This window comes from Chenopodium quinoa, unplaced genomic scaffold (assembly GCF_001683475.1).
Source record: "Chenopodium quinoa cultivar QQ74 unplaced genomic scaffold, ASM168347v1, whole genome shotgun sequence".
NCBI classification, from domain to species: Eukaryota; Viridiplantae; Streptophyta; class Magnoliopsida; order Caryophyllales; family Amaranthaceae; genus Chenopodium; species Chenopodium quinoa.
In genome coordinates, this window is record NW_018745410.1 from 6023091 (window position 1) to 6037780 (window position 14690).

At 37.9% G+C, this 14690-nt stretch overlaps 1 protein-coding gene across 1 annotated transcript; it reads right to left on the minus strand.

The window, feature by feature from the left end:
* Positions 1-689: 689 nt before the first annotated feature.
* On the minus strand, positions 690-1463 carry LOC110713284. Its single transcript, XM_021891742.1, has one exon. It carries the CDS (start codon positions 1461-1463, stop codon positions 690-692), a length of 774 nt encoding a protein of 257 aa, XP_021747434.1.
* Positions 1464-14690: the final 13227 nt, after the last annotated feature.

Sequence of the window (14690 nt, forward strand, 5' to 3'; positions counted from 1 at the left end):
GAATACGATGCATGCATAAAGAAGGGCTAATACCCTTGATATCATCAATGCTATACCCTATCACATCCCTATATTTTCTTAAAATATCAAGAAGTTTTTCTAAATTAAGACCATCTAGGGTAGTATTGACAATAATAGGGTATTTTCCCTCCTTATGAAGAAAAGGATATTTCAAAGAAGGGGGAAGGGGCTTAAGTTCTACCTTGGGAGGAGGCTTAGAACTCTCCTCTAATTTCTCCTCCTTGGACTCAAGCTCGATCTCAACTTGTTGTTCAACTTCCTCCTTTGAGGATTCCTCCATTGCCATGAAAAATTCTTTAGCCTCTTGAGAGTGGAACTCTTCTTTGCATGTAAGGGCTTCTATCATTGGATTTTGAGGCCTCATCACGACCCTCCCCCAAGCGATCTAGCTCTTCATTCACAACATCAACTCTATAGCATTTTTCAACCATGGAGGTCTTGAGCAACTTAGAAAATTCAAAGACAATCTTTTCATCGGCCACTTCACATGTGATGGTGTTGTTCTTGCAATTGATGACCGCCCCCAAAGCTTTAAGAGATTCACGTCCCAAAATCAAAGGAGTGTTAACATCTTCGTCCATATCAATCACTATAAAATAACAAGGCACGTAGATGTGTCCCACTTGAATTGGAACATCCTCAAGCTCTCCACAAGGTAATTTAACCGATCAATCGACCAATTGAATTATCTTCCTTGTAGAGATCATCTTTATGTTGAGTTTTTGAGCTATGGATGGAGGGATTAAACTAACACTTGCTCCAAGATCGGTTAAGGCGCCCCTAGCTTCCACGTTCCCAATTTTCACCGACAAAGTGAAACTTCCCGAGTCTTTTTCCTTCTTGGGCATCTTATGTTGAACAAGAGCACTCACTTGATGTGGAAGGGTGATAAGCTCATCATTGAGCTTCCTCTTGTTGGTGAGAATATCTTTGAGGAACTTGGAGTAAGATGGCATTTGTGTCACAACTTCAAGAAAAGGGAGGTTGATATGCAAATTCTTCATGACACTAAGAAATTTTGTAAACTTGTCATTCCAATTCCTCTCCGCTAGCCGACCGGGAAAAGGAACCGGTCCATCAAGATTCCTAGCCTCACTAGGAATTAAAGTTGTCTTCTCATTGTCAAGCTTCTTCTTCTCTGAACCTCCTTCTATCTCATCACCCTTTTCTTTCTCACCTCTCCTTTTTTCATTCACACTCTCCTCTCCTCCCTTCTTTTCCTCATTATCCCCTTCATTTGGCCCTTCATAGGAAGTTCCCGACCTCAATATGATCGCCTTGCATGTATCGGGGATTTGATTGTGAGATGGTTTAGGTTGTGGTTGTCCGGTTAGAGTGGATGGTGAATTGAAAGGAGTTCTCTCAGCCAATTGAGCTAGTTGTGAATCAACCATCTTGTTATGAGCTCTTATCTCTTGCATTTGTTGCCCAAAAGATCGCATTTGCGCATGCATGGCTTGGAGGAGTTCAGTTTGAGTTAGCTCCGCTTGAGGTGCTTGTTCTTGATGATTTCTTTGAGGTGCTTGGGTTTGATTGTCGTATTGGTTGTTCCTTCGACAGCTTCCTTTTAGGTTTTGGGGTTGAGATGGAGGATGATTTTGATATTGAGGGTTGGAATTATAGGAAGGTTGAGCTTGTTGTTTCCATTGTTGAGGTTAAGGTACAAACCCGGGTGGTGGTTGTCTCCAAGCTACTCCACCGCCTTTTCCTCTAAATCCCTCTTGCCTTGTGTTGTATGCCGCTACATATTCAGGGCTTAAACCTCCAGAATAGGACGTTATCATGGTTCGTTCCTCCACAATTTTGACAAGAGAAAGAGTTAACTTGAGAAGAGCTTGCTCCACCACTTGAACTTGCATTCACACTCGTGTTCAACTTGGAAAGCCCTTTTGTTAGTTGATCAATTTGATGTTGTAATTGATCAACTTTCTCAAATTCGTAAATACCACCTCTCTTTGGAGCGTTTCTTCTTCGGCCCCCCCAAGAGTAATTCTTTGCTACCTCTTCTATTGTGGCATCAACTTGATTTTGAGGGATCTTGATTAATTGACCACCCTCCCCCGCATCCAAATTGGCTCTTGACATGGGCTCCAATCCGTCGTAGAAAAACTGCATGAGCAACCCTTGATTGTACTCATGGTGGGGACATGCTTGTACCAACTCTTGGAATCTCTCCCATGCTTCACCAAGACTTTCATCGGCATCTTGCTCAAATGATGGAATTTTCCTTCTCATTTTGGCGGTCTTCTCCTCGGAGATAAAGCGCTTCAAGAACGCCTTTACCACCTCCCTCCATGTTGTGAGTGTGTTAGGCTTTACTTTGTTTAGCCATTTCTTTGCTCGTCCAGTGAGAGATTGTCGGAAAAGGTGCATACGTATGTATTCTTGACTCACTACATTGGTTTCCATCATTGCGCACAATTCAAGGAATCGGTCCAAATGTTCAATAGGGTCCTAACTTGCACTTCCGGAAAATTGCTCCGATTGGACCATTCGAGTATATTGTGGATGGATTGAGAAGTTGGTTTTCGTGACGGGTAGCAAAATCCCTCCCGTGAGCTCATAATCCTCCGGATTTCCGAACTCGCGAAACAAAACATCATTCTCTTGTCCCGCCATTGATCCGCCTGGTGAACTTGAAGAGTAAGTATCACTCTCACTATCAACTATATCACCAAAACCTCTTCCCTCGTCTTGATAAAGCCTACGGACTTGTCTTAAGGTTCGGTTGATTTTGTGGTCAATTTGATGTGAGGGTGTTCCTTGAGACCTCTTAAGAATTCACCAAAGCTAAGCAAACAATTAGCAATGACAAGGACGATAAAACAAAAAAAAACAAAAAGAAAAGAAAGTAAAATGACTCTAACAAAAGAAATAATAGACGCTAAATAAGCCGCTTCCCCGGCAACGGCGCTAAAATTTGATCGCGAGTTAGATAGGTCGTTAAGCTACTACCCTAACCAAATTAATCATTTATAATACCTAAACCTACACTAAACTAAGCTAGTTACTGGCAAGTAAAGGGTCGAACCACTAGGGAAGCACGCTAAATAAACATCAAATATCACTAATGCAAGAGTGTAAAGGGGATTGTTTTTGTTGGTTTTGTTTTGTAAGAACACTAAAACTACAAATAAGCAAGAAAATTATGATTTAAAATCAATAGAAAATGACGCTAGGGATACGGGGGTGTCTAATATGATTTGAAAGAGGAAAATAATGTCGATTATCATGAAACATATGCCAAAGAACACAAGATTCTACCTAAACAATTCATTCTCATGCAATAGTCTAGGTAAATCAATGAAAGAGGTCTACACTAATAAGGATCATTCTCATGCATCCTATTAGTTACAATCAAATCAAGAGAATAAAGAAGCACAATCCATAAAAACTCCACTTTAATAAAAGACAAAAACTTGGATTCTTGCTTGATTGATGGAGGATTAAAACTTGAGCAAAGTTTAATACAATAAAGGATGCTTGAATATCAATCTATTTTCTCTCCCTAGATTAGGCTAAAAGTGCAGAAAATTAAAACTAAGTTAATCTAAATTACAACAAAACGTTCTAAAAATGGGACTTATATAGTCCGTACAGAGCCAGCTGAAATAGAGGAATGGTCCAACCGAACACTGGGTAGGTTCGGCCGGACTACAGGGTAGGTTTGGCCGAACCATGGGTAGGTTCGGTCGAACCTCCCTGATCCTGGTCTAGTCGAACCTCCCTGATCCTGGTCTGGTCGAACTTTTGAGGTTCGACCACTCCTGAAAAATTGCCAAATTGCTTCTTGACCCTGCCTCGACGTTCGGCCGAACCACTGAGCAGGTTCGGCCACACCCTGGTTCGGCCACACCTTCAGGATGTTCGGCTGAACCTCTTCTGAATCTTGCTTCCTTCAGCTTCCCTTGAGCTTAGCTTCCTCCTCTTGAAAACCCCGATGGTTCCTACAAAGCATAAGCATGGAAATTAAAGTAAAGAGTAGGAAAAAGGGGCAAAATCTAGGAATGAAGATGCATAAAGGGAAAGGGAACTAAGTACAAAGAAAAGGATGCAAACAAGCCGCAAATGTGGGAAAATGACCATCAAAATGAACCTTAATCGTGGCATAAATGCCACTCATCAAAAAGCTGACCAAAAATCCATAAGGAAGGGCTCCTTAGTACCGCTGCAGTTAAAAACGAGCTCTAATTAGCCCCCGTGACACATAGCAGGCACCTGTCACGGTAGATGTTTGTCGTGACACGGTGCTTTCTGCACTTTATTTTTTTATTTTTTATTTTTTTTTTGTTTGCAGATTTGGTTGATGGAGAGTTTAGAACTCTTTGAAGCCCCCGACGATATTGAAAAATATGGTCCCAATGATCTGGTCCGTAGGAAGAAGAATTACTTCACAAACATGTCATATGATGATTGGAAGGTCTTATTTGCAAAGAGAGAATTTTCCAATCGATGGGTGGTGCCTTGGTGGAGGCTTACTAGGATGGTTGGCACGAATGATACTCCGTATTGTCGCGTTCCTAGTATTTCAAAGTTGACTTTTTATTGTCCTTCTCGATTGGTGCGACAGTAGTTCGTGCCATTCCATTTCCTGTAAGCTATAAAGAATTGCTAGAAAAACTAAATGAAAAAGGCTTACTTTCCCCAACAGGGCCAACACCACCCACTCCACCAGAAAAGAGGTTTCCTCAATGGAATGGTAGTGCTTATTGTGCTTATCATAGAGGCGTAAGATACGATACTGAACGTTGCTACGTTTTAAAGCACAAGATAAAAGATTTAGTAAACGATGGGAGAATTCCCACGCCTAAACCTAACAATAATTCATCCCCCTTAGGGGTGTTTTTTACATCGAGAAAGACCATATGGTAACTGACACGTTCAATCCTTTGGACTATATAACACCCATAGGAGAACCTCTATCCACAATACTCAAAGGGGCAACTAATGAAGTATGTGGACTATGGGACGACGACTTTCAAGACTTATATGTCTCTAAGTATGTCGCCGTCCCACCTCCATCTTGTTTGCAAAATGAAACAAATTGAACGCTTGATTGGGATCATTTCTTGGGGAAATCGCAAGACATATAGAATCTCTCCTTGGATGAACAATGGCATCAAGCACAACTCATGGAGCATCTTGAAATGGAGGCACATCGAAATCCTATAGAAGAAAGTTGGTTTATGAGTCCTATGACTAACCCAAATGAGATAGATCATTTAACTCGTTTTGGGCGAGTCTACCAAGAATCACCACCAAATTGATCTAGGTAGGGAATATTTCAAGAATTACCCCTAGCTTGAACCCCACAGTGATCACACACTTAAGTATGGTGGCGTCCAAAGGGAAGGAAGCTAGAGCAAAAGAGTCACCAACAAGGTTTAGGAACTTGTAAACCGTTCACTAGGTGAAGGTTACACCCTTTAATGATCCAAGAGATCGTCAACTCCAATAGGTCTGGAACCATGACTAGTAGTTCGGGGATGAAGGTACATATCCAACCTAAAAGAGATTGAACCTGCCCTAATAATAGGCCTCTACTTTATTCTGATCGTATTCTTATGCGCTTTCTGATGAACATGCAATCAATAGGTTTACCCTAAACCTGTTTATCTATGTTGGTTGAATATTAATGCACAAACAAAACTATTATTGGCAATCACTTGAATTATAATCATATAAACCCTACACAAGATTATTTAATTATCTTATTAAGCGTGATTGCAAGTACCAATTCCCTTTAAACATGCATAGAAGTGTGATCAAGCAATAAATAAATTTAATCAAGCAACATAATAATAATAATCATATGTAACAATAATGTTTATGTTAAAGCATAATAATAACATGATCCTAGGCATGATACTAACAAGATTAATAACAAACCCTAGCATGTCACTAAACATCAAAGATTAAATATTTAGCCCTAACATGATTCTAACATGAATATTAGGAAGAGAATAGGAAGCATCATAAAAATCATAATAAGCATATTTGATATTAGAAATTGTAGTTGTTACCCTAAACATGATACTAGGAAGATCAAAACGCCCTAACATGACACTAGGAACCAAAATAACAACCTAGACATGATTTCTATATCATAATAACAATAAAATCAATTAAAGCACTTACTTGGATGCCTCGTACCTCTTTCTAATAACAAAATACACACGTTAGTAACTTCAAGGAAAATAATAAACAAACACTTAAATTAAATAATTGAAAGAGTGATTTGGGACCAAACCCTCAGAAATTTAAACCTTTCACGTCTAGGGCGAAGGCAACTTCGAATATGGCTAAATGTATCAAGATCTAATGACTATACATTATTCTCCACTCAAGATAGCTATAAATGATCAATCACTCTTAGAAATAAACCATGATAATGATGAAGAGGACATGTGGGGATTTGCCGTGGAGCAAATCTTCACAATCAAAATGGAAGAAGACTTGGAAGAACCATTCAAGCTTGATCCATATTCCACTAGGATAATAAACAACATCTTGCTCAAGAGTAGTTACTTTCCTAGGATACCTTTGGGAATAGGAATGAAGAAATCTCTCTTAATTCCTATCCCAAAGAAAAGCTTCTCCTTTGGATTCGGATATAAACCAACCAAAGAAGAATTAAGTCTCACGATACTAAAAACAAAGCACGCAGAGACAATAATAAGAAAGGGATAATCACTTTCTCCCATCCTATCAACAAACCCTTAATGGACAATTCATTAGGGAGGGAGAAGATTACCCATGCTAAGACTTTCCGGAACCCTTAGTTTTGGAAGGAATCAAGAAGCCTGGATTTGAGATATTTCATGATTGCTAGTTTTTGGATGACGATCTTAGTATCGTTAAATCAAAACACCCAACTCTAGGGTGCTATGATGGGCAAGTATTTAACTTGCTATTTGGACTAGAGCAAAATCATGTCGCAACAATGACCAATCAAAACGCCATTCAAGATGAAGCCTTTGACCCAACCTCGTTAATCACCCCTTCAAACGAAACTTTTGAGAATGGATGGAGGAAATCTTTCAAATGGATCAATTAGAAAGGCGATAAACTGGAGATCGTCACAGGCGAAGGGAAGATGTTTGAAGAATCGGACAATGTATCTATTGTAGACTCCAGGGAAGCTGAAAATCTAGGCCTTGTGGCCATTACTGAGTCTTTATTTTCTAGTTCTAAGGATGAAGATCCCAAAAAGGATTCTTCTCTTGATGTACTCTCTTTTGATTTTAATAATATGAGCTCTATTTCCGAGTATATGCCTTCTCTTGAATCTTTCGAATGCTTTAACAATCAATCTAATGAAGATGATCACATTAATAAATTGGTTGAATTAATGAATGAACGAGAACAAAAGAACCCTATTGTTGAAGAAACTGAAATAGTTAATATAGGAACTAACGAAAATATGAGGGAAGTCAAAGTTGGCTTAACTCTAAATACGGAAGAGCGATCGACCCTGATATCGACGCTCAAAGAATTCGAAGACATGTTTGCTTGGTCATACAAGGACATGCCTGGAATAGATAGGGAAATCACGGAACATACCATTCCCTTGAACCCTACTTCTAAACATGTAAAGCAAAAACTTCGACGAATGAAACCTGATGTCGCATTAAAAATAAAAGAAGAAGTACAAAAATAGTTGGGCGCTGGTTTTATTCGCGTATATAATTACCCAGAATGGGTAGCGAACATCGTTCCAGCCCCTACAAAGGATGGACGAGTTCGTATGTGTGTCGACTTTAGGGATCTTAAAAAAGCTAGCCCTAAAGACAATTTTCCTCTACCACATATTGATATATTGGTAGATAACACGGTTGAACATGCGATGTTATCCTTTATGGATGGATACGCAGGTTACAACCAAATTTTAATGGCAAAAAAAGATGAAGAAAAGACATGCTTTATTACCCCTTGGAGTACGTTTGCTACACATTTATGCCATTTGGTTTAAAAAATGCAGGAGCTACGTACCAAAGAACGGCTATGACTCTCTTGCATGATATGATGCATAAAGAAATAGAAGTGTATGTGGATGGTATGATAGTGAAGGCCAAAGATAGAATATGACGTATAAAAGATTTACGCAAAATTTTCACTCGCATAAAAGAATATAAAATGCGCTTGAATCCACAAAAATGCGCCTTCGGAGTCACTTCTGGTAAGTTACTTGGATACGTAGTAAGCACACGTGGCATCAAGATCGATCCCTCTAAAATAAAGGCAATTTTTGACATGCCTCCCGCTCAAACAGAAAAAGAAATTAGGGGATTCCTTGGCAAGTTACAATACATTAGTCGATTTATCAACAAATTAACTATGACTTGTGAGCCGATATTTTAAAAATTGAAAGAAGAGGAGAAACATGAATGGGACGATCAATGCCAAAAGGCCTTTGAGAAAATCAAAGATTATCTCAAAAGTCCACCAAATTTAGCACCACTAGTACCCAAACTACCTCTTAGGCTATACATTACAGTTACAGACACAGCCACAGGCGCCATGTTAGCACAAGAGGTAGAAAAAGTCGAACGTGCAATATATTATATAAGAAAAAAATTGATCCAGTACGAAAAAATATATAGCACTTTAGAAAAGACAAGCATAGCATTAGTGTGGGCAACCAAAAAGTTACGACATTATATGTTACCATACACTACTCATGTGATTTCTTAAAAAAATCCGATAAAGTATTTGTTTGAACAACCACCCATACAAGGAAGGATATCTAAGTGGTTGGTGATGTTGGTTGAATTTGAGCTAAAATATATTCCTGAAAATCAATGAAAGGAAAAGTAATTTACGACTTCCTGGCACAACATCCAATTCAAACAAGTCATGCAGAAACTACTCGTCTTCCAGATGAAGATATTCTCATGACACAAGATGACAAATGGGTAATGTACTTCGACGGTGCGTCCAATAAAAAAGGATGTGGCGTAGGAGTGTTACTCATAAGTCCAGAGGGAGCATATACTCCAATCTCTGTTAAATTACACTTCGAGGTTACTAATAATGCCGCAGAATGTGAAGTGTGTATTATTGGATTAGAAGTAGCAGCTAGCATAGGTGTGCAAAAATTAGAGGTATATGGAGACTCCAATTTAACTATAAATCATATTTTTAAAAAATGGAAAATAAAGAACTCTACAATGATATTATACCAAGCACACCTAGATCAACTCATCGAGCATTTTGAACATATTGATTTTAAATATCTCCCAAGGGATAACAATCAATTTGCCGATGCGCTAGCAAAATTAGCCTCAATGATCAACATTCTAGATCACTTAAATATGATGCCATTATGCGTTGATAGAAGAGAAGAACCAGCATATTGTAACGCAATAGAGGAAATAAATGATCATCTCCTCCAATATATTACTCATGGCACATATCCCGAAAATACTTCATCGAAAGACCAACGAGCCTTATGAACACTTGCGGCCTAATATGGTCTTATAAATGGTCAATTATGTAAAAAAGGACCTAATGGTCAAAGCTTACTATGTGTAGGCCAACTGAAAGCCCCATGCCTTATGGAAAATACTCATAAAGGTGTTTGTGGACCTCACATGAATGGTAAAATTCTTTCAAAAATAATTTCACGACTAGGGTACTTTTGGTCCACAATGGAACATGATTGCATACAATATGTTAAAAAATGTCCACAGTGCCAAATGTTTGCTAATCTACAACACCTTCCACCATCTGAACTATACAATCTCACTTCCCCTTGGCCTTTTTCGACTTGGGGAATTGACATAATTGGAAAAGTCCCTCCAACATGATAAGGAGGGCACGAGTACGTATTAGTTGCCATTGATTACATTACTAACTGGATTGAGGCTGCTTCTTACATGAATATCACTTCTAAACATGTCGCAAAATTTCTCGAACGAAACATATTTTGTAGATATGAAATTCCACATGAATTAATTAGTGATCATTGATCTCAATTCAAAGCTGAAGTTGAGACCTTCTTAACTCGTTATAAAGTAAAACATCATCACTCATCCCCATACAGACCTCAAATAAATGGAGCTGTAGAGTTGGAAAATAAAAATATAACAGTCATCATTAAGAAAATGACAGAAAATTACAAAGATTGGCCGAATAAACTACACTTCGCATTACGGGGTTATAGAACATCTATACGAACATCAATAGGGGTAACTCCAGACTCCTTAGTTTTTGGAATAAACGCAGTTCAACCAGTAGAACTGGAAATACCATCCCTACGCATCATACTTGAAAGTAAGCTAATGGAAGATGAATGGGTAAAAGCGAGGTATGAAGAGCTTTTATTCCTCGTTGAGCGACTATTAAGAGCTTTGCATCATGTACAAGTCTACCAAAGGCGCATTGCGTGTCATTTTAATAAAAGGGTAAAACCTAAAAATATAAAAGAAGGTGAATTTGTACTAAAGGAGGTTAGGGGTCCACCAACCGATCCTAGAGGGAAATTCTAACCTAAATGGATAGGTCCCTACCGCGTAAATGAGATCTTATCAGGAGGAGCCGTCAGATTAATGGATATTGGAGGAGATGAAATTTGCCAATTAATAACATTGATCGCTTTAAGAAATATTACATATGAAATCCGGATAAAACTCGTTCACTCATACAACCAACTTTAATTAGCATTCAATTGAAAGATTCTAAGTGTTATGCATTTTACCGAATAACACGGTAAAATACATAACACTTGGGGGGGGGGGGGTAATTTAGAAATAATAAATTGCTCTAAGTGTTCAATTTTTTTCGATCATTACGAAAAAATCTTCACACTTTGGGGGGGTGTAGTAATACGAATATTTAAAATAAATTTTTTCGAGACATTCGTAGCACATGTATCGCGCGCAAATGGAATAGGTGCGCGCGGATGTCACGCGCAATTAATTTTGTTGCGCGCGACAAGCTCGCGCAAATCCAGAAGCTGCGCGCGCCACCTGATAACGAACTGCGAACCCGAATTTTTTTGTGACTGAATGAAGTTGCGATTTCTACTTACAATAAAAAGAGGGTGTTTCTTAAATATAACATATACTCGGAAAATAAAATTAAACTTTGATTTAATTATTTTAAACAAGGTTTGATTAATTTTTCATTTAATTTGTATCTAAGAGATTAAAGAAAAAATATAAAAAAAAAAAACAAAAAAATTAGAACTACGCAAAGACCTGATTTTGTAATGCAAATACGTAGGCAATCTTTATGATTCGGTCATATCAAAATATAAAAAGATGAAGATCATTTTATTTCATTCAAAATTCAAAAGAGAGACATTATTGAACTAGAAAGTAAACGAAAAAAAAACATAGTAGTGATTACACTTTATTCGAAAAAAAACTAATGGTAAAATTGTGTAACACTCTAAGGTTTTACTAAGTCCTCGATTGTCATAGATGATGGAGGAGTAGTTTCCATCACAGAAATTTTAGAAACCTTGGAGCTTTCCCCTACACTCTTCTTTTTCACCTAAACATTGTTTTTCAATTTTGGGATTGGGGCCTTTGCAACCTGTTTTCCTTTCCCTTTGACTTTTGGAGCTTTTTGTGAGTATTTGGTGAAGGTTCTTTAATTTTCACACCTTGTTGCGCGGGTTTGGAGGGAGCCTTTCTTTTTGTTTACTTCGAACATGCCTTAGGGGACGAGAAGTCTAAGTTTCTTCTCACTCCTTTGTTTTGACCACTAGGAGGCCAGGAGTAGTGGTGGTTGAATGCATCAAAGGCTTAGGTGGATTGCGAGCGGTGGCGTCTTGAAGTTGAGATCGGGCTTTGTCTAATTCACCCTTATCCGCCGCATTCGTCCAAGCCTTGTAAAAGGAAGATAATGTGATACTCGCAGGAGGATTTTGTATTACCCGTTTAGGAAGACTTGACCAATATTCCATCCAACGAGCAATCCTTTTGGGTTTAAAAGTCACATCTTTAGGGGCATCACAATCTTGCGGAGGAATATATTTCCTCATCCTGTATTGTCACATCACCCTAGAAGGAAAAATATAAGTAGTTCTAGATAGGCCTTAAAGCCTAATGTAAGGGCAATTGAGACTATTCCCAATCATACTATTTATGTCCCAACAAGGAGTCACAAACCGTATGTTAGGAACTCCAAGACAGAAAAAACGACGTCCATTCCTCTTCATTCTTATGCTTATAAAGGATTCGACGTCCAGGAAATGTCTTTACTCCATTAGCCTCAAGGTTTTGAGGCTGATCAACAATTCGCAAACGCTCCATGAGCCAAATCTGAAAAAAACAAAAAAAAAATTTATTTTGCAATTCATCACACGAGCAGGTGGCGCGCGCAATTAAATAAGTTGCACACACCCTCCCCGTGCAACTCAGAAGATTGTGCTGGTCATGCCAGCGCACCTTCTTGACTTGCGCTGATAAACGCTAAAAAAAAACGTACGTGTAATAGGAGTGGACTTCCCTTGAAACCGTTTTTGTTAAGATCTCCTCTAAGACGACGAGTGAATGACATCCCTCTAGTTGCTCTGCTATGGACACCATTGAATAATCTCCGTATTCTTTTCCTGTCCTAAGTAAACAATTAACAACAAGAGAATAACATAAAGCACGAATTTTAAAGCGTTGTTTAGTCATGTTGCCACGAGGGGCGGCGAAGTGTTCAATAGATTGAATTAAATTCATGCCTTCTTCAGTTCCTATGTTGGTCATATCATTGTCGGATAAACCAAAAAATCTTTGGAATATAGGTTTGGGATCCGACAACATAGGCGAATAAGTCACTTGGAGAGTGTTTGTAGGGAAACCTAGCAAGGCCTCAAACTAACCAGGAAGGGGGACAATTCATCCCCTCTAAACAAGAAAAGATGGTGGTTAGAGTCCCAATGGTTGACCGCGGCATGAAGAAAATCAAAGTTAACCACTAATTGCATATAATTCAATAAAGGGTCTAAGTGATAAATTTTGAAATCTAGTTTATCCTCGGTTGAAAGGGAAGTGACCCATTATTTTAAACGTTGTTCAAAGATCTTCACCATTGTAAAAAAAAAAAAGAAAGAGAGAATAAGATTTTAGAGAGATTAATTCTTTTTAATTTCTTATGTTACTAAGCGAATGAATGCGAGATGATCAAAAGCCTACACAAAACCACGTTTAAATAGACCCAAGAGTGGAAGATTTTCGGCAAGTTCGGCTTAAAGGAAAGTTCACTGACAGGTGGCACGCGCAACTCCTGAGTTGCGCATGACACTCGCGCGCAACAAAATTACATGCGCGCGACAGCCGCGCGCAACTCACTAAGTTGCGCGCGACAGCCGCGCGCAACTCACTAAGTTGCGCGCGACTCCCTTGACGCGGCATGTAATTATGGTTAATTTTCGTATTTTGGCTCATATAATGACGGAATCTTCACGAGATATTAAGAAGAATCATATGCTTGCCTTTCAACACTTTGTATCCCTTTTCTTGCCTAATTTTTTATTTTCTTTTTATTTCCTTTTATTGTTTTATTATTTTCTTGTTTTCTTTTTAGTTTTCTTTTTTTCAATTGTTTTCCTACTTTCTTTTTCTTTTTATTTTTTATTATTTTCCTTTCTTTTGCTTTCTGTTTTTGAGTTTGTTTTTTTTTTTTTTTTGAGGGGGGTAAGTCGGGAACCCTTTCCCTCCCTTGAAATTTTTTTCGCATTAATGTACACATGGAAACAAAAATAAAAAAATGACATATATACAAATGTGTAATATATATACAAAAAAAATATAGGCCCATCCCAATATCATGATTATATAGATGGCCTAAACTATAGCAAGTCATTAGAACTACCCCAAAATGGGGGCTCCAAGACTTGTGAGATAGCAAGAATGCGCATAATCCGAGACATGGGGGCTCCAATATCAATAAATAAAAACAAAATGAGATATTCATGCCATTCGATCTACTTTCGAGAATCGCCTAAACTACAAATGGTTTACGTAGATCTCGAGCCTTACAATTTTCAAATGAATCAAAATGATATAATAATCATGTTGTTCCTTTGAAAACTAAGTTTGCAACTGAACTTGGCCATTGAACAGGTTACGTACTCGAGCCATTATCAAGTTCAACTTCAAAAACAAATCTTAGTGAATAATTGTTGTTTCAATACTTTAATTTACTCTAGAGATTAGAGAGTATGATTAGTATAGAGCAAAAGAAACAAAATCATGATACGTACTTGCTCAAATGAAAGTTTATTACTCAATCATTCATCATGAAAATTATATCAAGACACTTTATTAACATAAAACAAACAATTTCATGAGTTAGAATGTAAACAAAAGACTCCTAAATTATAAATTAAGGAGTCCTCATTTAAAATTATTCTCCATTGTTGAACACATTGGGATTTCGCAAGGAGGATAACATCTACCTTCTCAAGATTCAAAACAGTGACAAAATTTGAACTTAAAAGAAAGAATTCAAATGTCGCAAGAATAAAGGGAAAATTTGAACAACATTTCATTTTTTCCCTTGTTCTAATGAATGATCAATATTACTAGAATTAGAAAATTTCTTTGTTAAAACTATCAATGGTAAAAAACAAGGGTTTAAACAATCTAGTTTAATCGTTTCCAAGATCCTTCTTAATATCATAATAAAACGAAACACGGAATTTCAAGCAACATGAAAGGGTCTAA

Excerpts from the sequence above, each read along its gene's own strand:
- LOC110713284 (XM_021891742.1), bottom strand. The coding sequence starts at position 1,463 with ATGCGATCTTTTGGGCAACAAATGCAAGAGATAAGAGCTCATAACAAG.